The sequence below is a fragment of the Pristiophorus japonicus genome, chromosome 1 (genome assembly GCF_044704955.1).
Source record: "Pristiophorus japonicus isolate sPriJap1 chromosome 1, sPriJap1.hap1, whole genome shotgun sequence".
NCBI classification, from domain to species: domain Eukaryota; kingdom Metazoa; phylum Chordata; class Chondrichthyes; family Pristiophoridae; genus Pristiophorus; species Pristiophorus japonicus.
Genome location: NC_091977.1, coordinates 153,168,213 through 153,194,568, shown reverse-complemented (window position 1 = coordinate 153,194,568; position 26,356 = coordinate 153,168,213). Strand labels below are relative to the sequence as shown.

Sequence of the window (26,356 nt, the reverse complement as noted above, 5' to 3'; positions counted from 1 at the left end):
ATCCACGGGCGAGAATCGGGGCTCCTCAGCACCAGATGGAGGATCGTCCGGCGAGTCTGGCCCCACGCCCCCACTTTCTGGGCTTGGTGGTCTTGCATGGGGCCGCGCTGCTGCCTGAGCTGCAAAACATAAATGAAGTTATTAGAGGAGAAGGGGGTGCAGGGTCACAAGGTGATTCCAGCGCTACACACAGCATCTGCACGACAAAAGCACCACCGCTATCAAAATCATCGCAGACATCACATTTCATAACCATCACCAAATTCTGCATTGCAGTGATTCTCATGAGGCCATCATTATTTAGAGAACACTTTTATCATTCATCTATCATATTTATTGATTGGATATGAGTGGGTGTGGCATCGATTGACTTTACATCGCGCAATGGTGTATACTTTACTCACGTGTAATCACATCAGGTTCTGCTGCTGCTTATGTGGCTGACCGGGGGTGACTCCCCACTAGTTCCAGCACCTGCTTCTCAATGTCGCTGAGCTCGCTGATGACTGGTGACCCGCCACCCGTTCGCCTCTGCTCGGCCCTATTCCTCGAAAGCTTCTTCTGTAAGAGGTAACATCAGCAGGACATGGCATGAGATCATTGCGTGATATCATTGCTAGGTACTGTCACAGAGACTGTTACAACACATAATCATAATTACATCTGTCGGTTATTATGAAAATGTTCATTCTTGACCTAAAGACGTACAGCGTGAACGCAGGCTTTGAGTAAAACATTCTCGGTATAAATGCAAGACATCACATCTGATTTTAATCACTCATTACACTTACAATTCAAATTATATAAATATATAAGTACATGTAAATAAATGTAATAATTATTCTGGCGGATCCGACAAAGTCGTTCCAGCGCTTGTGGCACTGGTTGCCTTCACCCACCTCGTTGGTCGCCGACGAGACCACCTCGGCTATGTCGGCCCATATCCTCTGGTGGACCTTTGGGGTGGGTTTCCCACGCCCACCCTGGGTCAGTTGACCCCAGCATGACTCGACCTCCTGCAGGAGGGAGGCATTTGCCTCGTCCGAGAATTCCCTCGCTCTTTTTCGTCCTCCCAGTTGTTCCTCTCCCACCTCACTGCTTTCGCCAGCATCAGTCTCCGCAGCATGCTCTGTCACATCCTCCATTCCTTCCATTGTATAACAAAAAAAATTCTGCAAAAAACTTGGTGGGAACAATGTTATTTGTGCTCTAAATTCTTTTTGCTGCTGGAAAATCTCCCATCTACCTCCTAAAACAGCCAAACAAGCACACACCACACCCACACACGCTTTCAGTTCCTCTCTGCTCCCTCTCTCTCCTGCACATGTAATGATGACTCTTGACCTCCTGAAATGCGGGAAATGGCTGTTGCCATATCGTTGCTTTGGACGCCGACACTTTACAGCAGAAGGTCAAAAAATTTAATGCTTACGCCCATTTCAGATCGCTTGCGTAACGTTCATTTTATAAAATGGAAAGTTGGGGTTTTGAAAATGGGCGATAATCCGCCGATCTCAAAACCCACATTATCAAAAGCCAACGCTGGAAATAACGCCCATTTTTGGGCAATCGGCACAATAATGGAAAGTCTAGCCTATGGCCTCTAATAGGCCCTACCCTTTCTTTCGTTATCCTCTTGCTCTTAATATATTTATAGAACTTCTTTGGGTTTTCCTTAATTTTACTTGCCAAGAATTTTTCATGCTCCCTTTTAGCATTCCTAATACCCTTTTTAATTTTACCTCTGAACTTTCTATATTCCTCAAGATTCTACAGTATTTAGCCGTCGGTAGATGACATAAGCTTCCCTTTTTTTCTTTATTCTCCCCTGTAAGTGCCCAGACATCTCCAGGGGGCTCTAGACTTGTTATTCCCACCCTTTTTCTTTCAGGGCACATGTTTGGCCTGAGCCCTCCGGATATCTGTTCCGACACTGATTTGCCGACATGTACAGGTTGAGCGTCCAAAATCCGGGACCGAGGCCGTTCCAGATTCCGGGTTTTTCCGGATATTTGATTTTTTTTCTGACATCATGAATCCAGAAACACCCGAGCCCAGGTTAACAAAGTTAGCTCTCTGTTACCTCCTCAAAAAACTCGATCAAGTTAGTTAAACAAAATTTGCCTTTCACAAATCCATGCTGGCTTTCCTTAATTAATCCACACCTCTCCAAGTGACAATTTTGTGCTTGATTATTGTTTCTAAAAGATTCCCCACTACCGAGGTTAAACTGACCAGCCTATAGTTGCTGGATTTATCTTTACAGCCTTTTTTGAACAAGGTTGTAACATTTGCAATTCTCCAGTCCTCTGACCTACCCCCTTTTCTAAGGAGGATTGGAAGATTATGTCCAGTACTTCCACGATTTCTTCCTTCAGTTCCCTCAGCGTCCTAGGATGCATCCCATCCGGTCCTGGTGACTTAACTACTTTAAGTAGAGCCAGCCTTTCCAGTATCTCGACTTTATGAATTCTTATCACGTCCAGTATCTCCTCTACTTCTGCCTTTACTATGTATATGGCAGCATCTTCTTTCTTCGTAAAGACAGATGCAAAATACTCAATTAGTACCTCAGCCATACCATCTGCCTCCATGCATAGGTCTAACTAGGTTCACATGGTTTTATGAAAGGGAAACTTTGGCAGCAGAACTCCTGGAAAAATGGTATAAATAGCTTTTTAGACATTTGCACCATTTCTCTGGGTATTCTGCTGATCTCCCAGCAGAGAACTCCCCTTTGCATGTATGTAAATGCTTTGATTTTTCTCTATCTGCTTGTTGAGATTAGTTATACCTTGTTTTCTCATACTATACATCTCTTTTCTTAGCAGGATGAAGATAATAAGGCAATGAATTATCCCTCTTTGTTGAGCCACAAAACATGTTCCTACTTAAATCACCCAGTCATTCCAATGGCTGTGAACCTAAATGTTGATGGAATTCCTCCACGATTGAGCTTATTCAGTCCTCTTGCTTCATCCATGCCATGTGATATGCACATACTTAACCTGAGAACAATAGAAGGAAAGGTAAGGCCAATATTTTGGGTGTAATTCTAAGCATTGGTAAGTTTTGAGTGATAAATCTGTTGTATATTAAATTTGGTACATGAGGTGCATTTCACAGAAAACTAATTTATAAATACCTGAAGCAACAACAACTTGCATTTATATAGCGCCTGCAACATAGTAAACCATCCTAAGGCGCTTCACAGGAGCATAGAAAAATTAAAGTGAGCCAAAGAATGGTTGATCAAAAGTAGCTTTCAAGGAGGGTCTTAAAGGAGGAGAGTGAGGTGGAGCTTTGGAAGGGTTTAGGGAGGGAATTCCAAAGCTTAGGGCCGAGACAGCTGACGGTAAGGATGACAATTGTGGGGAAACACAAGAGGCCAGAGTTTGGGGAATGCCAAGTTCTTGGAGGTTGGAGGGCTGGAAGATGTTACAGAAAAGGGAGGAGCTTGAAGGGAGGGATTTGTACACGAGGATGAAAATTTTGAAATCGAGGTGTTACTGGGACCCAATGTAGGTCAGTGAGTACAGTGGTGAGTGGAGTTTGGTGTGGGTTAGGATACGGGCAACAAAATTTTGGATGAACTCATGTTTATGAAGGGTGGAAGATGGGAGGACGGCCGGGAGAGCATTGTAATAATCAAATCTGAGGGTAACAAAAGCATGGATGAGGGTTTCAGCAGCAGATAGTCGTCGGACTTTGTGATGGAGGGAATGTGGGGTCGGAGGCTTACCTTGGGATCAAACAGAACGCCTAGGTTTGAACCGTCTGGTTCAGCCTGACACGTTAGCCAAGAGGGGTGGAATCGGTGACGAGAGAACAGGGTTTATGGCGGGGGCTGAAGAAAATGGCTTCAATGTTCCCAGTGTTTAATTGGAGGAAATTGCAGCACATACAGGACTTGGGGCGAGACTTTCCATTATTTTTGCATGCATACCGCCCACTTAACGTCCATTTTAACGCTGAAATGAGGTATAACGCCCATATATCGCCCATTTAGCCACAAAATGGAAACTAACGGCCATTTCTCGGTCACTTATCGGCAAGCGTTACTTTCAGTATGAACTTAACGCCGATAAAAAAAAATAATACCGCCCACCCACTTTTTTTGGGCGGAAAGATCAGAATGGATGAAACCAACGACCATAATATCGCCCAGTGTTACTTTCGGCATGTAATTAACGTCGAGATTTAATAATACCGCCCGACCACTTATTTTGTCGTAAAGATCACATTTGCCGAAATAACGCCCAGAAAATCGCCGAGCGTTACTTTCGGCACCTCGCACACATAACGTCGACCATTTCGCTCGCTGAAAAAAAACGCTGTGAAAAAGTTGCTCTCACCTGAACTAATCACAGCGGTATGGACGCCATTTTCTAAATCGCAGATCGCTTCATTTAAAAGGCTGCTTCAATTTCGGGAGAGTTTTGATGTACTCTGGAGTTCTTTTAAAGTGATGTGAACATCTGAACAAACATCTTATCATACTGTGGACGATTGGAATTTAGTTTAGGTGTCTTAGTGGGGACATTTATTGTTTGTGAACAATAAGTGTAATACTGATATTTATTGGAATAGGGCCTGTTATTTCTCAGACTGTCTTGATGTGTAATGCACATGCTGCAGACTTGAGATGGCAGAAGGTATATTCGATAGCATTATGTGCCTAATCTAAGATGTGCCAGACTGATGAGGTGGACGAGACTTTACACCCCCACACTTACAGGCAGAAGCAGTCTTGCCTCAACTTATCCGATAATACCTGCCTTAGCAGACTGCGCTTCCACAAAGAGGTTATCAGTGAGATATGCCAGCTCATCAGAGGAGATGTGCAGCCTGCCAGCACCATCGGGACCGCACTATCCATCAAGGTGACTGCAGCACTTTCGTTCTATGCGTCGGGTTCCTTTCAGGCCTCAGCTGGCGACAATTGCGCTATATCTCAACATGCCACACATTGCTACATTCGACAGGTCACTGAAGCCCTTTATGCACGCAGGATGGACTTTATCAGTTTCCCTATGACCAGGGAGGCCTTGACTGAGATCATCATCATCGGAATCGAGGAAGACTTGCTTCCACTCCTAAAATTAGTTCCTTGGTGGCTGAACAATCCAATATGAGAAACACAGACTGAGAGGGCTTTAGGATTCTACCTAATAACTAACTTCCCCAAGGTGCAGGGAGCAATAGACGGTACGTACATCGCCATGCGGGCACCTTTTCAGGATGCAGAGATTTTTCGGAACCGAAAGGGATTCCACTCTCTGCGCAACTCGTTGTCGACCACCAGCAAATAATTTTGGCAGTGAATGCCAAATTCTGGGCAGCATCCATAATGCTCACATCCTGCGTGAGAGTGCTGTATCTGACAAGTTTACCAGTCAGCCACAAGGTCAGTGCTGGATGCTTGGTGACAAAGGATATGCCCTCGCCACCTGGCTGATGGACCTCCCTGCATGACACCCACACCGAAGCTGAGAAGCAATACAAACAAAGCCACAGAGCCACACGAAATATTGAGAAAACCATTGGAGTGCTTAAGCAGCGCTTTAGATGCCTGGACCGCTCAGGCGAGCTCCAATACCACCTTGAGCAGATAGCTCAATTTGTGGTGGTGTGCTCCATGCTGCACAACTTGGCTATCAGGAGGGGACATGAATTGCCAGAAGGGACTGATGGTCCACCTCGAGAGAGAGGAAGAGGAGGACAAGGAGATGGACGCTGACCTCGGGCCAGACAATCAAGCTGATGCTGAAACCATGCCCCTGCTCCCCTCTAGACCGCAAGAAAGGGCCCGTTGTAAGAGTTTTGCAGCTCTGTAGCCACATCAGCAGCTCATAAATGAGTGCTTTGCTTGAAAGAACGTTGTTGTTATTTACAAAACTGCAACACTGCTGTGTGTGCAGCTCATACATCAATAGTGTGTATCACCTTGGTGACAGTTAAAGTTTAAGTTGATTCAAGTTAAGTTTAATTATACCCTTTCATGTCAAGGAATCACCAGTGTGTAACAGTGCAGCTATCTGAGACAATGCGCAACAAGGTAATGTTAAATAAAAAACATTTAATCCGAGCATTTGTGTGAAATCATAATTATAACTGTAAAAAAACACCCTGCCCCACCCCTACCCCACCCCACTACAAATTTATCACAATTACATAATTCAAATGGTCAACATTTCCAGCAACACCGAACACAAATGCAAACCAACAAGGTAGCCCCCTTGCTCCTTCCCCTAACCCTCCCAACAAAATTGCACCAACAACATAAAAATATGCCCAAGACAACACCTACAGCCATGCACCTCACTTTCCTTCCCCCCCCGCCCCCAACTTCTCCTCTCCACCTCTACCCCTTCCCCTCCTGACTCCAAGCGGCCTGGCCTAAGAGCTCCTCAGGCGCTGCTTCATTGCGGGGGGTGATGACGGCAGAACCGCTGGTTGGACGGATACGGGAGAAGACGGTCCCGAGATGGGAACATGCTCCGAGCCAGAAGCAAGATCTTCCTCCTGGCTCTCGTGTCATTGGCAATGTGGGTGTACACCTTGGGGTGCAGTGCCGCGTTCCGGGACTATTGGGCGGCCTCTGCCACCAGTGTTCCTGGCTATCAGCTCCAGGGCCTCCGCCATTCGTGGCACGTACTCCGTCATGGTGGTGGACGTGCTGGCCAGCTGTTGGGATATGCCCCCCATTATCTGGAAGATCTGCTGACCTATGTCAACACTCCTCCTGGACAAGTGTACCATATCCCCACTCAGATCTGCCGCTCGTGGAGCAGACCTGCCGCGTCGAACCAACCTCCGCTTGGTCGGCGCTGTCCTGAAGACACCTGGGGTGCCCTGTGGCAAGGTGCTTGGGCCTGGTACCTCCATGGTGGAGGTGGGATTGGCCGCAGGAGCACTAGATGTCATTGGTGTCGAATGGATTATGGAATTTGGCGATGCAGGCTCATCAAAGTCGGCACTGTCATCCGTTGATAAGGGACCCAGCAGATCCACGGGCGAGAATCTGGGCTCCTCAGCACCAAATGGAGGATTGTCCGGCGAGTCCGTCCCCGCGTCCCCACCTTCTGGGCTTGGTGTTCTTGCATGGGGCCGCGCTGCTGGCTAAGCTGCAAAACATAAATTAGGTTATTAGAGGAGAAGGGGGTGCAGGGTCACAAGGTGAGTCCAGCGCTACACACAGCATATGCACGACTAAAGCACCACTGCTATCAAAATCATCACAGACATCACATTTCATGACCATCACCAAATTCTGCATTGCAATGATTCTCATGAGGCCATCATTATTTAGAGAACACTTTTATGATTCATCTATCAAATATTATTGGTCAAATATGAGTGGGTGTGGCATCTATTGAATTTACATCACGCAATGGTATATACTTTACTCACATGGCATCACATCAGGTTCTGTAGCTGCATGCGTGGCCGACCAGGGGTGGCTCCCCACTCGTGCCACTATGTAACAAGGAAGAGAGCAGCAAAAGTAAGCATTGGTCCCTTTGGGGCTGAGACAGGAGAAATTATAATGGGGAATAAGGAATTAGCAGAGACTTTAAACAAATATTTTGTATCTTGTCTTCACAGTTGAAGACACAAAAAGTGTAACAAAAATAGTGGGGAACCAAGGAGCTAATGAGAGTGAGGAACTTAAAGTAATTACGATCAGCAGAAAAAAAGTACTTTGGGAAACTAATGGGACTAAAAGCCGACAAATTCCCTGGACTTGATGGCGTACCTCCTAGGGTTCGAAAAGATGTGACTGCAGAGATAGTGGATTCATTGGTTGTGATCTTTCAAAATTCCCTAGATTCTAGAACATTCCCAGCTGATTGGAAGGTGGCAAATGTAACCCCGCTATTCAAGAAAGAAGGGAGGGAGAAAACAGGGAACTACAGGCCTGTTAGCCTGACATCAGTCGTTGGGAAAATGCTGAAATCCATTATTAAGGAAGTGGTAACAGGGCACTTAGAAAATCATAATATGATCAGGCACAGTCAACATGGTTTTATGAAAAGGAAATCATGTTTGACAAATTTATTAGAGCTTTTCTGAGGATGTAACTAGCAGGGTAGATGAAGGGGAATCAGTGGATGTCGTATATTTGGATTTCCAAAAGGTATTTGCTAAGGTGCCATATTAAAGGTTGCAACGCAAGTTAAGGGCTCATGGGGCTGGGGGTATGCATAGAGGATTGGTTAACGGACAGAAAACAGAGAGTGTGGATAAACGGGTCATTTTGCGGTTGGTAGGCTAGTGGTGTCGCAAGGATCAGTGCTTGTGCCTCAGCTATTTACAATATATATTAATGACTTAAATGACTGTAATGTATTCAAGTTTGCTGACGATACAAAGCTAGGTGGGAAAGTAAGCTGTGAGGAGGACGCAAAGAACCTGCAAAAGGATATAGACAGGTTAAGTGAGTGGGCAATAAGGTGGCAGATGGAGTATAATGTGGGGAAATGTGAGGTTATTTACTTTTTAGGAAGAATAGAAAATCAGAATCTTTTTTAAATGGTAAGAAATTATTAAATGTTGATGTCCTAAAGAAACACAGACAGTTAGCATGCAGATACAGCAAGCAATTAGGAACAAATGGCATATTGGCCTTTATTGCAAGGGGGTTGGAGTAAAGAGTAAAGAAGTCTTGCTACAATTGTTCACGGCTTTGGTGAGACCACACCTGGAGTACTGTGCACAGTTTTGGTCTCCTTATCTGAGGAAGTATATATTTTCCTTAGAAGCAGTGCAGCGAAGGTTCACTAGATTGATTCCTGGGATCAGGGTGTTGTCTTGAGGAGAGATTGAGTACATTCGGTCTATGCTCTCTGGAGTTTAGAAGAATGAGAGATGATCTCATTGAAACATGAGAGGTTCTAAGAGAGATTGATAGTGTAGATGCTGAGAGGTTGTTTCCCCTGGCTGGAGAGTCTAGAACTAGAGGGCATAGTCTCAGCTTAAGATTGAGATGAGTAGGAACTTCTTTATTCAAAGGGTAGTGAATCTTTGGAATTCTCTACCCCAAACGACTGTGAATGCTGAATTGCTGAGATAGATAGACTTTTGGGGGCCGAAATTGCCCACCATTGGAAATTGGGCACACCCTACCCTGTTTCTGTTTTCACCGATGCTGTGGCCTTTTCAAATTCTGTTCTTTGGCTTTTTTTTCCCAGCAAGACCGAAATCCGGTCATAATGGGGGTGGATGTGTGGCGGTAAGCAGAAGTTTGCAGTCTAGAGAGGTGGAAGTTGGGGGCGGGTGTGGTGGCCGCTGCTGTCAGTCATCACGTAGCACTGATGAAGTCATCACGGTGTCGCGTCACCATGGCTCTCTCCTTCATTTAAAGGGGAGCCAGGCTGCTGCCTGTTGACGGCTCGGCCGAACCCGGGGGAATAATTGTCGGCCCGACATATCAGTTGGCCGATAGAAAAAAACATGGTGGCAACGGCAATAGGACTCCAATCTCAGTGCAACGGCAGAAAAAGCTGCCATTTGCAACGAGCGGTGGGAGCAAGACTTTTTCGGCGGAACTTCACCATCGGGGGCAAACATTGGCTCAGATGACACACTTAGGACGGATCGGCGGCAGCGGACCGGTAGTGGAGGGAGGGGTCATCGCCAGGATACTGCTGGAGCTGAATTTTCAAAATGGCGGCCATTGCATTAAAAATGGGCAGCCATTGCACTCAGTAGCGTGGCTGCCGATTTCCGGCAGTAACAGGCCTTAAGGGAAGGGACTCTAGGGCACTTGAGGGATATGTGGATCGGGCAGGAAAATGGAGTTGAGGGCTAAGATCAGCCATGATCTTATTGAATGGCGGAGCAGGCGCGACAGGCCATATGGCCTACTCATGCTCGTAATTCTTATGTTCTTGTGTCCTTAAAAGCAAAATACTGTGGATGCTGGAAATGCTCCGCAGGTCAGGTCGCAACTGTGGCGAGAAAACTGAGTTAACTTTTCAGGGCAATGAAGTTTCGTCACAACTGACAAAAGTTTAATTTGATACATATAATTATTTTTAATCACGAGCAAGTTATAGAAACATAGAAAATAGATGCAGGAGTAGGCCATTCCGCCCTTTCGAGCCTGCATCACCATTCATTAAGATCATAGCTGATCATTCCCTCAGTACCCCTTTCCTGCTTTCTCTCCATACCCCTTGATCCCTTTAGCCGTAAGGGCCATATCTAACTCCCTCTTGAATATATCCAATGAACTGGCATCAATAACTCTCTGCGATAGGGAATTCCACAGGTTAACAACTCTCTGAGTGAAGAAGTTTCTCCTCATCTCAGTCCTAAATGGCCTACCCTTTATCCTAAGACTGTGTCCCCTGGTTCTGGACTTCCCCATCATCGGGAACATTCTTTCCGCATCTAACCTGTCCAGTCCCGTCAGAATCTTGTAAGTTTCTGTGAGATCCCCTCTCATCCTTCTAAACTCCAGTGTATAAAGGCCCAGTTGATCCAGTCTTTCCTCATGTCAGTCCCGCAATCCCGGGAATCAGTCTGGTGAACCTTCGCTGCACTCCCTCAATTGCAAGAACGTCCTTCCTCAGATTAGGAGATCAAAACTGAACACAATATTCCAGGTGAGGCCTCACCAAGGTCCTGCACAACTGCAGTAAGACCTCCCTGCTCCTATACTCAAATCCCCTAGCTATGATGGCCAACATACCATTTGCCTTCTTCACCGCCTGCTGTACCTGTATGCCAACTTTCAATGACTGATGAACCATGACACCCAGGTCTCGTTGCACCTCCCCCTTTCCTAATCTGCCGCCATTCAGATAATAATCTGCCTTCGTGTTTTTGCCCCCAAAGTGGATAACCTCACATTTGCCCACTCACCTAACCTGTCCAAGTCACCCTGCAGCCTTTTAGCGTCCTCCTCACAGCTCACATCGCCACCCAGTTTAGTGTCATCTGCAAACTTGGAGATATTACACTCAATTCCTTCATCTAAATCATTAATGTATATTGTAAAGAGCTGGGGTCCCAGCACTGAGCCCTGCGGCACTCCACTAGTCACTGCCTGCCATTCTGAAAAGGACCCGTTGATTCCAACTCTCTGCTTCCTGTCTGCCAACCAGTTCTCTATCCATTACCCCCAATACCATGTGCTTTGATTTTGCACACCAATCTCTTGTGTGGGACCTTATCAAAAGCCTTTTGAAAATCCAAATACACCACATCCACTGGTTCTCCCTTGTCCACTCAACTAGTTACATCACAAAAAATTCCAAAAGATTTGTCAAGCATGATTTCCCTTTCATAAATCCATGCTCACTTGGACCAATCCTGTCACTGCTTTCCAAATGTGCGGCTATTTCATCTTTAATCATTGATTCCAACATTTTCCCCACTACTGATGTCAGGCTAACCGGTCTATAATTACCCTTTTTCTCTCTCCCTCCTTTTTTAAACAGTGGTGTTACATTAGCTACCCTCCAGGCCATAGGAACTGATCCAGAGTCGATAGACTGTTGGAAAATGATCACCAATGCATCGACTATTTCTAGGGCCACTTCCTTAAGTAGTCTGGGATGCAGATTATCAGGCCCCGGGGATTTATTGGTCTTTAATCCCGTCAATTTCCCTAACACAATTTCCCGCTTTATAAGAATATCCTTCAGTTCCTCCATCTCACTAGACCCTTGGTCCCCTAGTATTTCCGGAAGGTTATTTGTGTCTTCCTTCGTGAAAACAGAACCCAAAGTATTTGTTTAACTGGTCCGCCATTTCTTTATTTCCCATTATAAATTCACCTGAATCTGACTGCAAGGGACCTACGTTTGTTTTCACTAATCTTTTTCTCTTCACATATCTATAGAAGCTTTTGCAGTCAATTTTTATGTTCCCAGCAAGCTTCTTCTCATACTCTATTTTCCCCCTCCTAATTAAACCCTTTGTCCTCCTCTGCTGTATTACAAAATTCTCCCAGTCCTCAGGTTTGCTGCTTTTTCTGGCCAATTTATATGCCTCTTCCTTGGATTTAACACAATCCTTAATTTCCCTTGTTAGCCATGGTTGAGCCACATTCCCCGTTTTATTTTTACTCCAGACAGGGATATAAAATTGTTGAAGTTCATCCATGTGATCTTTAAATTTTGCCATTGCCTATCCACCGTCAACCCTTTAAGTATCACTCGGCAGTCTATTCTAGCCAATTCACGTCTCATACCATCGAAGTTACCTTTCCCCAAGTTCAGGATCCTAGTCTCTGAATTAACTGTGTCACTATCTTAATAAAGAATTCTACCATATTATGATCACTCTTCCCCAAGGGGCCTCGCACAACAAGATTGTTAATTAGTCCTTTCTCATTACACATCATCCAGTCTAGAATGGCCAGCCCTCTAGTTGGTTCTTCGACATATTGGTCTAGAAAACCATCCCTAATACACTCCAGGAAATCCTCCTCCACCGCATTGCTACCAGTTAGGTTAGCCCAGTCAATATGTAGATTAAATATCGCCCATGATAACTGCTGTACCTTTATTGCATGCATCCCTTATTTCTTGTTTGATGCTGTCCCCATCCTCATTACTACTGTTTGGTGGTCTGTACACAACTCCCACTAGCGTTTTCTGCCCTTTGATATTCCGTAGCTTCACCCATACAGATTTCACATCATCCAAGCTAATGTCCTTCCTTACTATTGCATTAATTTCCTCTTTAACCAACAACGCCACCCCACCTCCTTTCCCTTTCTGTCTATCCTTCCTAAATGTTAAATACCCCTGGATGTTGAGTTCCCAGCCTTGGTTACCCTGGAGCCATGTCTCCGTGATGCCAATGACATCATACCAGTTAACGGATATCTGCACAGTTAATTCGTCCACCTTATTCCGAATACTCCTCGCATTGAGGCACAGAGCCTTCAGGCTTGTCTTTTTAACACCCTATGCCCCTTTAGAATTTTCCTGTAATGTGGTCGTTTTTGCTTTTTGTCTTGGATTTCTCTATCCTCCACTTTACTTTTCTTCTTTCTATCTTTTGCTTCTGCCCCCATTCTACTTCCCTCTGTCTCCCTGCATAGGTTCCCATCCCCCTGCCATATTAGTTTAACTCCTCCCCAACAGCACTGACAAATACTCTCCCTAGGACATTGGTTCCGGTCCTGCCCAGGTGCAGACCGTCCGGTTTGTACTGGTCCCACCTCCCCCAGAACCGGTTCCAATGTCCCAGGAATTTGAATCCCTCCCTTCTGCACCATTCATCAAGCCACGTATTCATCTGAGCTATCCTGCGATTCCTACTCTGACTAGCACGTAGCACTGGTAGCAATCCTGAGATTACTACTTTTGAGGTCCTACTTTTTAATTTAGCTTCTAGCTCCCTAAATTCATTTTGTAGGACCTCATCCCGTTTTTTACCTATATCGTTGGTACCTATATGCACCCCGACAACTGGCTGTTTACCCTCCCCCTTCAAAATATTCTGCACCTGCTCTGAGACATCCTTGACGCTTGCACCAGGGAGGCAACATACCATCCTGGAGTCTCGGTTGTGGCCGCAGGAACGTCTATCTATTCCCCTTACAATAGAATCCCCTATCACTATAGCTCTCGCACTCTTTTTCCTGCCCTCCTGTGCAGCAGAGCCACCCACGGTGGTATAAGATGAGCAAGGATGCTGTAATTGACCTGGAAAATATTTCAGTTGGTCATACTTTCATAATGAAAATAAAGATTTTTAATTTATATAAAGCTTTACCAGATCCTCAGGACATCCAAAAGTGCAGTCACTGTTATTGTGTGATGCTCTGACTGCTATATGGATAATGACAAAATTAATTCATAACATTTACTCCAAAGGGTCCAGGCCTAATAAGTTATATTCCAAAAGCAAACTATTGCAGATGCTGGAATCTGAACTATAAACAGAAAATGCTGGAAATCTCAGTTGGTCAGGCAGCATCGGTGGAGAGAAAAACAGAGTTAACGTTTCAGGTCGATGACCCTTCGTCAGAACTGGCGAATGTTCAAAAAGAACACATTCTTAAGCACTGAAAGGTGGGGGGGGTGGTGGGGGGGAAGAAAGAACAAAAGGAAAGTCTGTGATAGGGTGGAAGGCAGGAGAGATTAGAGAGACAAAAGGGATGATGGGCCAAATTGAAATGATAATGGCAGGAGTTAGAAAAAGGTCAATCTAGAGAGGGTGTGAATGGCGGAATAATGATCAACTGCCATTTGAGACAAATGTGGTGAGGGTTTCTGCCTCTGCCACCCTTTCAGGCAGTGACTTCCAGACCTGCACAACCCTCTACGTGAAGAAATTTCCCCTCAAATCTCCTCTAACCTTCTACCAATCACTTGAAATTTATGCCCCCTGGTTGTTGACTACTCTGCTAAGGGAAATAGGCCCTTTCTATCCACTATATCTAGGCCCCTCATAATTTTATACGCCTCCATGAGGTCTCACCTCAGTCTCCTCTGTTCCAATGAAAACAAACCCAGCCTATCCAATCTGTCCTCATAGCTAAGATTCTCCACTCCCGGCAATATCCTCGTAAATCTCCTCTGTACAATCTCCAGTGCAATCATGTCCTTCCTGTAATGCAGTGACCAGAACTCCACGCAGGACTCCAGCTGTGGCCTAACCAGTGTTTTATACAGTTCAAGCATAACCCACCTGCTCTTATATTCTATGCCTCGGCTAATAAAGGCAAGCATTCCATATGCCTTCTTAACTACCTTATCTACCTGGCCTGCTAACTTCAAGGATCAGTGGACATGCACTCTCAGGTCACTGTGTTCCTCTACACTTCTCAATGTCGTACCATTTAATGTATATTCTCTTTCCTTGTTAGCCCTCCCCAAATGCATTATCTCACAATTCTCTGGATTAAATTGCATTTGCCACTGTTCTGCCTACCTGACCAGTTGATTGATATCTTCCTGCAGTCCACAGCTTTCTTCTTCATTATCAACCACACAGCCGATTTTAGTATCATCTGCAAACTTTTTAATCATATCTCCTATATTCAAGTCTAGATAATTGATATATACCACAAAAAGCAAGGGACCTAGCACTGAGCCCTGCGGAACCCCACTGGAAACATCCTTCCAGTCACAAAAACATCCATCAACTATTACCCTTTGCTTCCTGCCTCTGAGCCAATTTTGGATCCAACTTGCCACTTTGTCCTGGATCCCATGGGATTTCACTTCTGTGACCAGTCTGCCATGTGGGACCTTATCGAAAGCTTTGCTAAAATCCATATGCACTACATCATATGCACTACCCTCATCAACCCTCCTGGTTACCTCCTCGAAAAATTCAATCAGTTAGTCAGACACGACCTTCCCTTAACAAATCCGCACTAACTGTCCCTGATTAACCCGTGTCTTTCTAAATGTAGATTTATCCTGTCCTTCAGGATTTTTTCCAATAATTTTCCCACAACTGAGGTTAGGATGACAGGCCTGTAATTACTCGGTCTATCCCTTTCTCCCTTCTTAAACAAATGTACCACATTAGCAGACCTCCAATCCTCTGGCTCCACACCTGAGGCCAGAGAGGATTGAAAATGATGGTAAAAACCTCTACTATTTCCTCTTTTGCTAAGCTTAACAGCCTGGGATATATTTCATCCGGGCATGGGGACTTATCCACTTTCAAAGCTGCTAAACCCCTTAATACCTCCTCTCTCAGTATGTTTATTTCATCTAATATTTCATACTCCTCCTCCTCGATAGCAGTGTCTGCATCGCCCCTCCCTTTTGTGAAAACAGATGCAAAGTATTCATTAAGAACCATAACCACATCTTCCGCCTCCACACACAGATGACCCTCATGGTCTCTAATAGGCCCTAACCTTTCTTTAGTTATCCTCTTGCTCTTAATATATTTATAGAACATCTTTTGGTTTACCTTGATTTTACTTGCCAATAATTTTTCATACTCTCTCTTTGCTTTCCTAATATCCCTTTTGATCTCACCCTTGGATTTTCTATACTCCTCGAGAGATTCTGCAGTATTTAGCCCTCGGTATCTGTCATAAGCTTCCCTTTTTTTCTTCATCCTACCCTGCATGTCCCTAGACATCCAGGGAGCTCTAGATTTGTTAGTCCCACCCTTTTTCTTTAAGGGCACATATTTGGCCTGAACCTTGCAGATCTCCTCCTTGAATGTTTCCCACTGCTTTGACACTGATTTACCTTCAAGTAGCTGTTTCCAGTCCACTATGGTAAATCACCTCTCAGCTTAACAAAGTTGGCTTTTCCCCAATTTAGAACTTTTATTCCTGGTCTAACCATGTCCTTTTCCATAACTACCTTAAATCTAACTGAATTATGGTCACTACCACCTAAATGCATTCCCACTGATACCCCTTCCACTTGCCCAGCTTCATTCCCAAAAACTAAATCCAGAACCGCCCCCTCCCTTGTTGGGCTTGCTACATGCTGGCTAAAAAAAGTTCTCTTGAATGCATTTTAGGAATTTCACACCCTCTATACCCTTCACACTAATGTTGTCCCAGTTAATATTAGGATAGTTGAAATTCGCTACTATTAATGCCCGATAGTTTTTGCATTCTCAGAAATGTGCCTACATATTTGCTGCTCTTTCTCCCTCTCACTGTTTGGGGATCTATACTACACGCCCAACAGTGTGATTGCCCCTTTTTTGTTTTTCAGTTTGACCCATATGGCCTCGTTTGATGATGCCTCTAATATAGAGGCTTTGTGTCTTAATACAAGGAGTATCCGTAATAAGGTGGATGAATTAACTGTGCAAATAGATGTTAACAAATATGATGTGATTGGGATTACAGAGACGTGGCTCCAGGATAATCAGGGCTGGGAACTCAACATCCAGGGGTATTCAACATTCAGGAAGGATAGAATAAAAGGAAAAGGAGGTGAGGTAGCATTGCTGGTTAAAGAGGAGATTAATGCAATAGTTAGGAAGGACATTAGCTTGGATGATGTGGAATCTATATGGGTAGAGCTGCAGAACACCAAAGGGCAAAAAACGTTAGTGGGAATTGTGTACAGACCTCCAAACAGTAGTAGTGATGTTGGGGAGGGCAATTAGGGGTGCATGCAATAAAGGTGCAGCAGTTATAATGGGTGACTTTAATATGCACATAGATTGGGCTAGCCAAACTGGAAGCAATACGGTGGAGGAGGATTTCCTGGAGTGCATAAGGGATGGTTTTCTAGACCAATATGTCGAGGAACCAACTAGGGGGGAGGCCATATTAGACTGGGTGTTGTGTAATGAGAGAGGATTAATTAGCAATCTCGTTGTGCGAGGCCCTTTGGGGAAGAGTGACCATAATATGGTGGAATTCTGCATTAGGATGGAGAATGAAACAGTGAATTCAGAGACCATGGTCCAGAACTTAAAGAAGGGTAACTTTGAAGGTATGAGGCCTGAATTGGCTAGGATAGATTGGCGAATGATACTTAAGGGGTTGACTGTGGATGGGCAGACATTTAGAGACCGCATGGATGAACTACAACAATTATACATGCCTGTCTGGCGTAAAAATAAAAAAGGGAAGGTGGCTCAACCGTGGCTATCAAGGGAAATCAGGGATAGTATTAAAGCCAAGGAAGTGGCATACAAATTGGCCAGAAATAGCAGCGAACCCGAGGACTGGGAGAAATTTAGAACTCAGCAGAGGAGGACAAAGGGTTTGATTAGGGCAGGGAAAATGGAGTACGAGAAGAAGCTTGCAGGGAACATTAAGACGGATTGCAAAAGTTTCTATAGATATGTAAAAAGAAAAAGGTTAGTAAAGACAAACGTAGGTCCCCTGCAGTCAGAATCAGGGGAAGTCATAACGGGGAACAAAGAAATGGCAGACCAATTGAACAAGTACTTTGGTTCGGTATTCACTAAGGAGGACACAAACAACCTTCCGGATATAAAAGGGGTCAGAGGGTCTAGTAAGGAGGAGGAACTGAGGGAAATCCTTATTAGTCGAGAAATTGTGTTGGGGAAATTGATGGGATTGAAGGCCGATAAATCCCCAGGGCCTGATGGACTACATCCCAGAGTACTTAAGGAGGTGGCCTTGGAAATAGCGGATGCATTGACAGTCATTTTCCAACATTCCATTGACTCTGGATCAGTTCCTATCGAGTGGAGGGTAGCCAATGTAACCCCACTTTTTAAAAAAGGAGGGAGAGAGAAAACAGGGAATTATAGACCGGTCAGCCTGACCTCAGTAGTGGGTAAAATGATGGAATCAATTATTAAGGATGTCATAGCAGCGCATTTGGAAAGAGGTGACATGATAGGTCCAAGTCAGCATGGATTTGTGAAAGAGAAACCATGCTTGACAAATCTTCTGGAATTTTTTGAGGATGTTTCCAGTAGAGTGGACAAGGGAGAGCTAGTTGATGTGGTATATTTGGACTTTCAGAAGGTTTTCGACAAGGTCCCACACAAGAGATTAATGTGCAAAGTTAAAGCACATGGGATTGGGGGTAGTGTGCTGACGTGGATTGAGAATTGGTTGTCAGACAGGAAGCAAAGAGTAGGAGTAAATGGGTACTTTTCAGAATGGCAGGCAGTGTCTAGTGGGGTACCGCAAGGTTCTGTGCTGGGGCCCCAGCTGTTTACACTGTACATTAATGATTTAGACGAGGGGATTAAATGTAGTATCTCCAAATTGGCGGATGACACTAAGTTAGGTGGCAGTGTGAGCTGCGAGGAGGATGCTATGAGGCTGCAGAGTGACTTGGATCGGTTAGGTGAGTGGGCAAATGCATGGCAGATGAAGTATAATGTGGATAAATGTGAGGTTATCCACATTGGTGGTAAAAACAGAGAGACAGACTATTATCTAAATGGTGACAGATTAGGAAAAGGGGAGGTGCAACGAGACCTGGGTGTCATGGTACATCAGTCATTGAAGGTTGGCATGCAGGTACAGCAGGCGGTTAAGAAAGCAAATGGCATGTTGGCCTTCATAGCGAGCGGATTTGAGTACAGGGGCAGGGAGGTGTTGCTACAGTTGTACAGGGCCTTCGTGAGGCCACACCTGGAATATTGTGTACAGTTTTGGTCTCCTAACTTGAGGAAGGACATTCTTGCTATTGAGGGAGTGCAGCGAAGGTTCACCAGACTGATTCCCGGAATGGTTGGACTGACCTATCAAGAAAGACTGGATCAACTGGGCTTGTATTCACTGGAGTTCAGAAGAATGAGAGGGGACCTCATAGAAACGTTTAAAATTCTGACGGGTTTAGACAGGTTAGATGCAGGAAGAATGTTCCCAATGTTGGGGAAGTCCAGAACCAGGGGTCACAGTCTAAGGATAAGGGGTAAGCCATTTAGGACCGAGATGAGGAGAAACTTCTTCACCCAGAGAGTGGTGAACCTGTGGAATTCTCTACCACAGAAAGTTGTTGAGGCCAATTCACTAAATATATTCAAAAGGGAGTTAGATGAAGTCCTTACTACTAGGGGGATCAAGGGGTATGGCGAGAAAGCAGGAATGGGGTACTGAAGTTGCATGTTCAGCCATGAACTCATTGAATGGCGGTGCAGGCTAGAAGGGCCGAATGGCCTCCTCCTGCACCTATTTTCTATGTTTCTATACAGGTACCAATGGCATAGGTAAAAAACGGGATGAGGTCCTACAATACGAATTTAGAGAGCTAGGAGCTAAATTAAAAAGTAGGACCTCAAAAAAAATTGCCAACCGTGCCACGTGCTAGTCAGAGTAAGAATCGCAGGATAGCTCAGATGAATATGTGGCTTGAGGAGTGGTGCATAAGGGAGGGATTCAAATTCCTGGGACATTGGAACCGGTTCTAGGGGAGGTGGGACCAGTACAAACCGGACGGTCTGCACCTGGGCAGGACTGGAACCAATGTCCTAGGGAGAGTATTTGGTAGTGCTGTTGGGGAGGTGTTAAACTAATATGGCAGGGGGATGGGAACCAATGCAGGGAGACAGGGGAAATAGAATGGGGGCAGAAGCAAAAGATAGAAAGAAAAAAAGTAAAGGTGGAGGGCAGAGACATCGAAGGCAAAAAGCAAAAAGGGCCACATTACAGCAAAATTCTAAAGGGACAAAGTGTGTTAGAAAGACAAGCCTGAAGGCTCTGTGCCTCAATGCGAGGAGTATTCGGAATAAGATGGACGAATTAACTGCGCAGATAGCAGTTAATGGGTATGATGTAATTGGCATCACGGAGACATGGCTCCAGGGTGACCAAGGCTGGGAACTCAACATCCAGGGGTATTCAACATTTAGGAAGGATAGACAGAAAGGAAAAGGAGGTGGGGTGGCGTTGCTGGTTAAAGAGGAAATTAATGCAACAGTAAGAAAGGACATTAGCTTGGATAATGTGGAATCGGTATGGGTAGAGCTACAGAATACCAAGGGGCAGAAAATGCTAGTGGGAGCTGTGTACAGACCACCAAACAGTAGTAGTAAGATTGGGGACAGCATGAAACAAGAAATTAGGGATGCATGCAATAAAGGTACAGCAGTTATCATGGATGACTTTAATCTACATATTGATTGGGCTAACCAAACTGGTCGCAATGCGGTGGAGGAGGATTTCCTGGAGTGTATTAGGGATGGTTTTCTAGACCGATTTGTCGAGGAACCAACTCGGGAGCTGGTCATCCTAGACTCAGTGATGTGTAATGAGAAAGGACTAATTAGCAATCTTGTTGTGCGAGGCCCCTTGGGGAAGAGTGACCATAACATGGTAGAATTCTTTATTAAGATGGAGAGTGACAGTTAATTCAGAAACTAGGGTCCTGAACTTGAGGAAAGGTAACTTCGATGGTTTGAGACGTGAATTGGCTAGAATAGACTGGCAAATGATACTTAAAGGGTTGGCGGTGGATTGGCAATGGCAAACATTTAAAGATCACATGGATCAACTTCAGCAATTGTACTTCCCTGTCTGGAGTAAAAATAAAACCGGGAAGGTGGCTCAACTGTGGCTAACAAGGGAAATTAAGGATAGTGTTAAATCCAAGGAAGAGGCATATAAATTGGCCAGAAAAAACAACAAACCTGACGACTGGGAGAAATTTAGAATTCAGCAGAGGAGGACAAAGGGTTTAATTAAGAGGGGGGAAATAGAGTACGAGAAGAAGCTTGCCGGGAATATAAAAACTTGACTGCAAAAGCTTCTAAAGTTATGTGAAGAGAAAAAGATTAGTGAAGACAAACATAGGTCCCTTGCAGTCGGATTCAGGTGAATTTATAATGGGGAACAAAGAAATGGCAGACCAATTGAACAAATACTTTGGTTCTGTCTTCACGAAGGAAGACAAAAATAACCTTCCGGAAGTACTGGGGGATCGAGGGTCTAGTGAGAAGGAGGAACTGAAGGATATCCTTATTAGGCGGGCAATTGATGGGATTGAAGGCCGATAAATCCCCGGGGCCTGATAGTCTGCATCCCAGAGTACTTAAGGAAGTGGCCCTAGAAATAGTGGATGCATTGGTGATCATTTTCCAACAGTCTATCGACTCTGGATCAGTTCCTATGGACTGGAGGGTAGCTAATGTAACACGACTTTTTAAAAAGGGAGCGAGAGAGAGAGAGCGGGTAATTATAGGCTGGTTAGCCTGACATCAGTGGTGGGGGAAATGTTGGAATCAATTATTAAGGATGAGAACTGGTTGGCAGACAGGAAGCAAAGAATAGGAGTAAATGGGTACTTTTCAGAATGGCAGGCAGTGACTAGTGGGGTACCGCAAGGTTCTGTGCTGGGGCCCCAGCTGTTTACATTGTACATTAATGATTTAGACGAGGGGATTAAATGTAGTATCTCCAAATTTGCGGATGACACTAAGTTGTGTGGCAGTGTGAGCTGCGAGGAGGATGCTATGAGGCTGCAGAGTGACTTGGATAGGTTAGGTGAGTGGGCAAATGCATGGCAGATGAAGTATAATGTGGATAAATGTGAGGTTATCCACTTTGGTGGTAAAAACAGAGAGACAGACTATTATCTGAATGGTGACAGATTAGGAAAAGGGGAGGTGCAACGAGACCTGGATGTCATGGTACATCAGTCATTGAAAGTTGGCATGCAGGTACAGCAGGCGGTTAAGAAAGCAAATGGCATGTTGGCCTTCATAGAGAGGGGATTTGAGTACAGGAGCAGGAAGGTCTGACTACAGTTGTTCAGGGCCTTGGTGAGACCACACCTGGAGTATTGTGTACAGTTTTGGTCTCCTAACTTGAGGAAGGACATTCTTGCTATTGAGGGAGTGCAGCGAAGATTCACCAGACTTATTCCCGGGATGGCGGGACTGACATATCAAGAAAGACTGGATCAACTGGGCTTGTATTCACTGGAGTTCAGAAGAATGAGAGGGGATTTCATAGAAACGTTTAAAATTCTGATGGGTTTAGACAGGTTAGATGCAGGAAGAATGTTCCCAATGTTGGGGAAGTCCAGAACCAGGGGTCACAGTCTAAGGATAAGGGGTAAGCCATTTAGGATCGAGATGAGGAAAAACTTCTTCATCCAGAGAGTGGTGAACCTGTGGAATTCTCTACCACAGAAAGTTGTTGAGGCCAATTCACTAAATGTATTCAAAAAGGAGTTCGATGTAGTCCTTACTACTAGGGGGATCAAGGGGTATGGCGAGAAAGCAGGAATGGGGTACTGAAGTTGCATGTTCAGCCATGAACTCATTGAATGGCGGTGCATGCTCGAAGGGCCGAATGGCCTACTCCTGCACCTATTTTCTATGTTTCTATGTTTCTAAATAGCAGCGCATTTGGAAAGCAGTGACAGGATCGGTCCAAGTCAGCATGGATTTATGAAAGGGAAAGCATGCTTGACAAATCTTCTGGAATTTTTTGAGGATGTAACTAGTAGAGTGGACAAGGGAGAACCAGTGGATGTGGTGTATTTGGACTTTCAAAAAGCTTTTGATAAGGTCCCACACAAGAGATTGATGGGTAAAATCAAAGCACATGGTATTGGGGGTAATATACTGACGTGGATAGAGAACTGGTTGGCAGACAGGAAGCAGAGAGTCGGGATAACGGGTCCTTATCAGAATGGCAGGCAATGGAGTGGAGTGCCGCAGAGCTCATGCTGGGACCCCAGCTCTTTACAATATACATCAATGATTTGGATGAAGGAATTGAGTGTAATATCTCCAAGTTTGCAAATGACACTAAACTGGGTGACGGTGAGAGCTGTGAGGGGATGCTAGGCGGCTGCAGGGTGACTTGGACAGGTTCGGTGAGTGGGCAAATGCATGGCAGATGCAGTATAATGTGGATAAATGTGAGCTTATCCACTTTGGGGGAAAAAACGCGAAGACAGAATATTATCTGAATGGCGGCAGATTAGAAAAAGGGGAGGTGCAACGAGATCTGGGTGTCATGGTTCATCAGTCATTGAAAGTTGGCATACAGGTACAGCAGGTGGTGAAGAAGGCAAATGGTATGTTGGCCTTCATAGCTAGGGGATTTGAGTATAGGAGCAGGGAGGTCTTACTGCAGTTGTACAGGGCCTTGGTGAGGCCTCACCTGGAATATTGTGTTCAGTTTTGGCCGCCTAATCTGAGGAAGGACGTTCTTGCTATTGAGGGAGTGCAGCGAAGGTTCACCAGATTGATTCCCAGGATGGCAGGACTGACATGAGGAGAGACTGGATCAACTAGGCCTTTATACATTGGAGTTTAGAAGGATGAAAGGGATAGAAACATACAAGATTCTGACGGGACGGGTCAGGTTAGATGCGGGTAGAATATACCTGATGTTGAGGAAGTCCAGAGCCAGGGGACACAGTCTTAGGATAAGGGGTAGGCCTATTTAGGACTGAGATGAGAAGAAACTTCTTCACTCAGAGAGTTGTTAACCTGTGGAATTCCCTGCCGCAGAGAGTTGTTGATGCCAGTTCATTGGATATATTCAAGAGAGAGTTAGATTTGGCCCTTACGGCTAAAGGGATCAAGGGGTATGGAGAGAAAACAGGAAAGGGCTACTGAAGGAATGATCAGCCATGATCTTATTGAATGGTGGTGCAGGCTCGAAGGGCCGAATGGCCTCCTCCTGCACCTATTTTCTATGTTTCTGTGTCCTGCTTTTTAATCTCTCTCCTAGCTCCTTTGATTCTGCCTGCAGGACCTCATCCCTCTTTCTACCATGTCATTGATCCCGATATGGACCATGATCGCTGGTTGTTCACTATCTCCCCCTCACAATGCCCTGCAGCCGCTCGGGTTTCATCCTTGAACCAAGGAGGCAACATACCATCCTGGAGTCACATATGCGGCTGCAGAAACGCCTGCCTGCTCCGCTGACTATTGAATTTTCTACCAGTACAGCTTTTCCATGTTTCTTCCTCCCACCCGTGCAGCTGAGCCACCTGTGGTGCCTTGGACTTGGCTGTGGCTGCACTCCCCAGGGGCACCATTGCCACCACCGGTACTCAGAAGGGAATACCGGTTGGAGAGCAAGATGGACTCGGGGACTCCTGCACTACCTGCCTAGTCCTCCTCTTCTGTCTGCTGGTCACCCACTCCCTCTTTGCCTGCGCACTCTTAAGCTGCGGGGTGAACACCTCTAAAAACGTGCAGTCCACGTAGCTCTCAGTCTCGCAGATGCACTGTAGTGACTCCAGCCGCCGCTCAAGCTCCAAAACACGGAGCTCGAGTTGTTGCAGCTGGAGACACCTCCAGCACACATGGTCATCCAGGCTGCGTAAAGCGTTCAGTATTTCCCACATGCCACAGGATGTGCACTCAAGTGGACTGAGCTGCCCTGCCATCCCTCTAGTTAGACTTGGAACTATCAAGCAGAAATAAACTCTAAACCTTCGCAAAACACACCCAGTCGCTACTCAGGAAACAGCTGATTTAATTAATTAGGTTTTTTTAGATAATAAATAGCACTTCTCTATTTAATTGCAGCTCCTAACTTACAACATGCCCAAGGTTTTTTTTAAAAAAAGAAAAAGAAATACTCATCAATCAACCAGCCAATTGCTTACCTGCTTGCTGTGACGTCGCACTTCGATTTCAAATCTTTTTACTTTTTGTCTCATTGGGCTCAATTTTCCCCAGTATTTGCTGTTTTTTTTTGGAGTAGGCTGCTTTTTCAGGCCTAACTTAAAAATTCCCAATTTCCCCAATCAATTTGCACCAGTGTAACTCACTTAGTTATGTTTTGTTTAGGTGTTTTTTTTTTCTCTAAATGAGGTATTGCCAGCCACCTATGCTAGTTCTGGCCATTTAGGCAACTTTGGCCAGCTAATAGTTACCCCGGGGTCAAGTTTCGGCCTGAGTTGCTCCTATTTTTTTGGAGTAACTAGTTTAGAATGGCATATCTTAGAAATTGCAATTCTCGGTATTTAGTTTGCTCCAGTTCGAATCAGTTAGAACAGTTTCATTTTAGAACAGATTTTTTTTTTCAAAAGGGGGCATGTCCGGCTACTTACACCTGTTTTGCAATTTTAGGCAGTAAAAACTTACTCGAAACTAACTTAGAATGGAGTAAGTGTAGATTTTTGTACGCTCAGAAAAACCTTGCCTATACTTAGAAATCAGGCGTAGGTTACAAATCAGGCGTAGGGAATGAGGGGGGGTGGTGGGGAAGGGAAGTAATTAAATTCTACCAGCATTCAACAGTCTCACTTATACAAATAAAGAGCCATCCTGAATAAAAAATTATAAATAAAGCAAATAAAAAATATTGAATATTCTTACCTGTGTGAAGCAGCAGCAGCCTTCGAGCTGCGGAGCTTCAGGCCTTTCGTGCAGGAGACAGGGGCAGCGTCAGTCCACCGACGGCCAGGAGACAGGGTAGGCGTGCAAAGCATCGGGAGAGAGAGCCAACCAGCCAGTTTAAAAGTTACATTTGTAATTCAAGTATGGCTGCTGCATTATCAACATCACGGGTTATGCAATGGTTCGCCAGCAATTCACTGCATAGGAGAGAATTGATTAGAGCTCACCGCACCAGGAACGTCATCGCCCGTAGGCTGATGGGCAGGAGACCTTACCCACGTCGGCAATATCGAGCCAGGCGCTCGTACCTGGACATGAGCGAGGCTGATTGTGTCAAAAGGCTGCATTTCCGCAGAGAAGTTGTCGCTGAGATCTGTGATATGCTGAGAGCAGATTTGCAGCCCAGAAGCAGAACGCCGACTGCCTTGTCTGTTGAAATGAAGGTAACAGCTGCACTTGCCTTCTATGTCTCGGGATCGTTTCATGCTACAATTGGAGATGTGTGCGCCATCTCTCAACGTGCAATACATGCCTGCGTTTATCAGGTCACGGCTGCACTGTATGCGCGGAGGAATGACTTCTTCATGTTCCCAATGATCACACAAGCAATCCATGAAACGGCTGTGGGCTTCTCCAGGATTGCTGG

The 26,356-nt window shown here is 45.1% G+C and overlaps 1 protein-coding gene across 3 annotated transcripts in view; it reads left to right on the top strand.

The window, feature by feature from the left end:
* man2a1 (mannosidase, alpha, class 2A, member 1) overlaps window positions 1-26,356 on the top strand; it is a 340,299-nt gene that overhangs the window by 291,183 nt on the left and 22,760 nt on the right. Inside the window, exon 20 of one of the 3 annotated variants that reach the window (XM_070884015.1) lies at window positions 2,832-3,029. The exons of 1 other annotated variant lie outside the window; for it this stretch is intronic. In XM_070884015.1, the coding sequence (XP_070740116.1) occupies window positions 2,832-3,029 (198 nt within the window). Of the gene's footprint in view, window positions 1-2,828; window positions 3,030-26,356 lie in introns of all 3 variants that reach the window. One more of the 3 variants, XM_070884009.1, reaches the window with a different exon arrangement.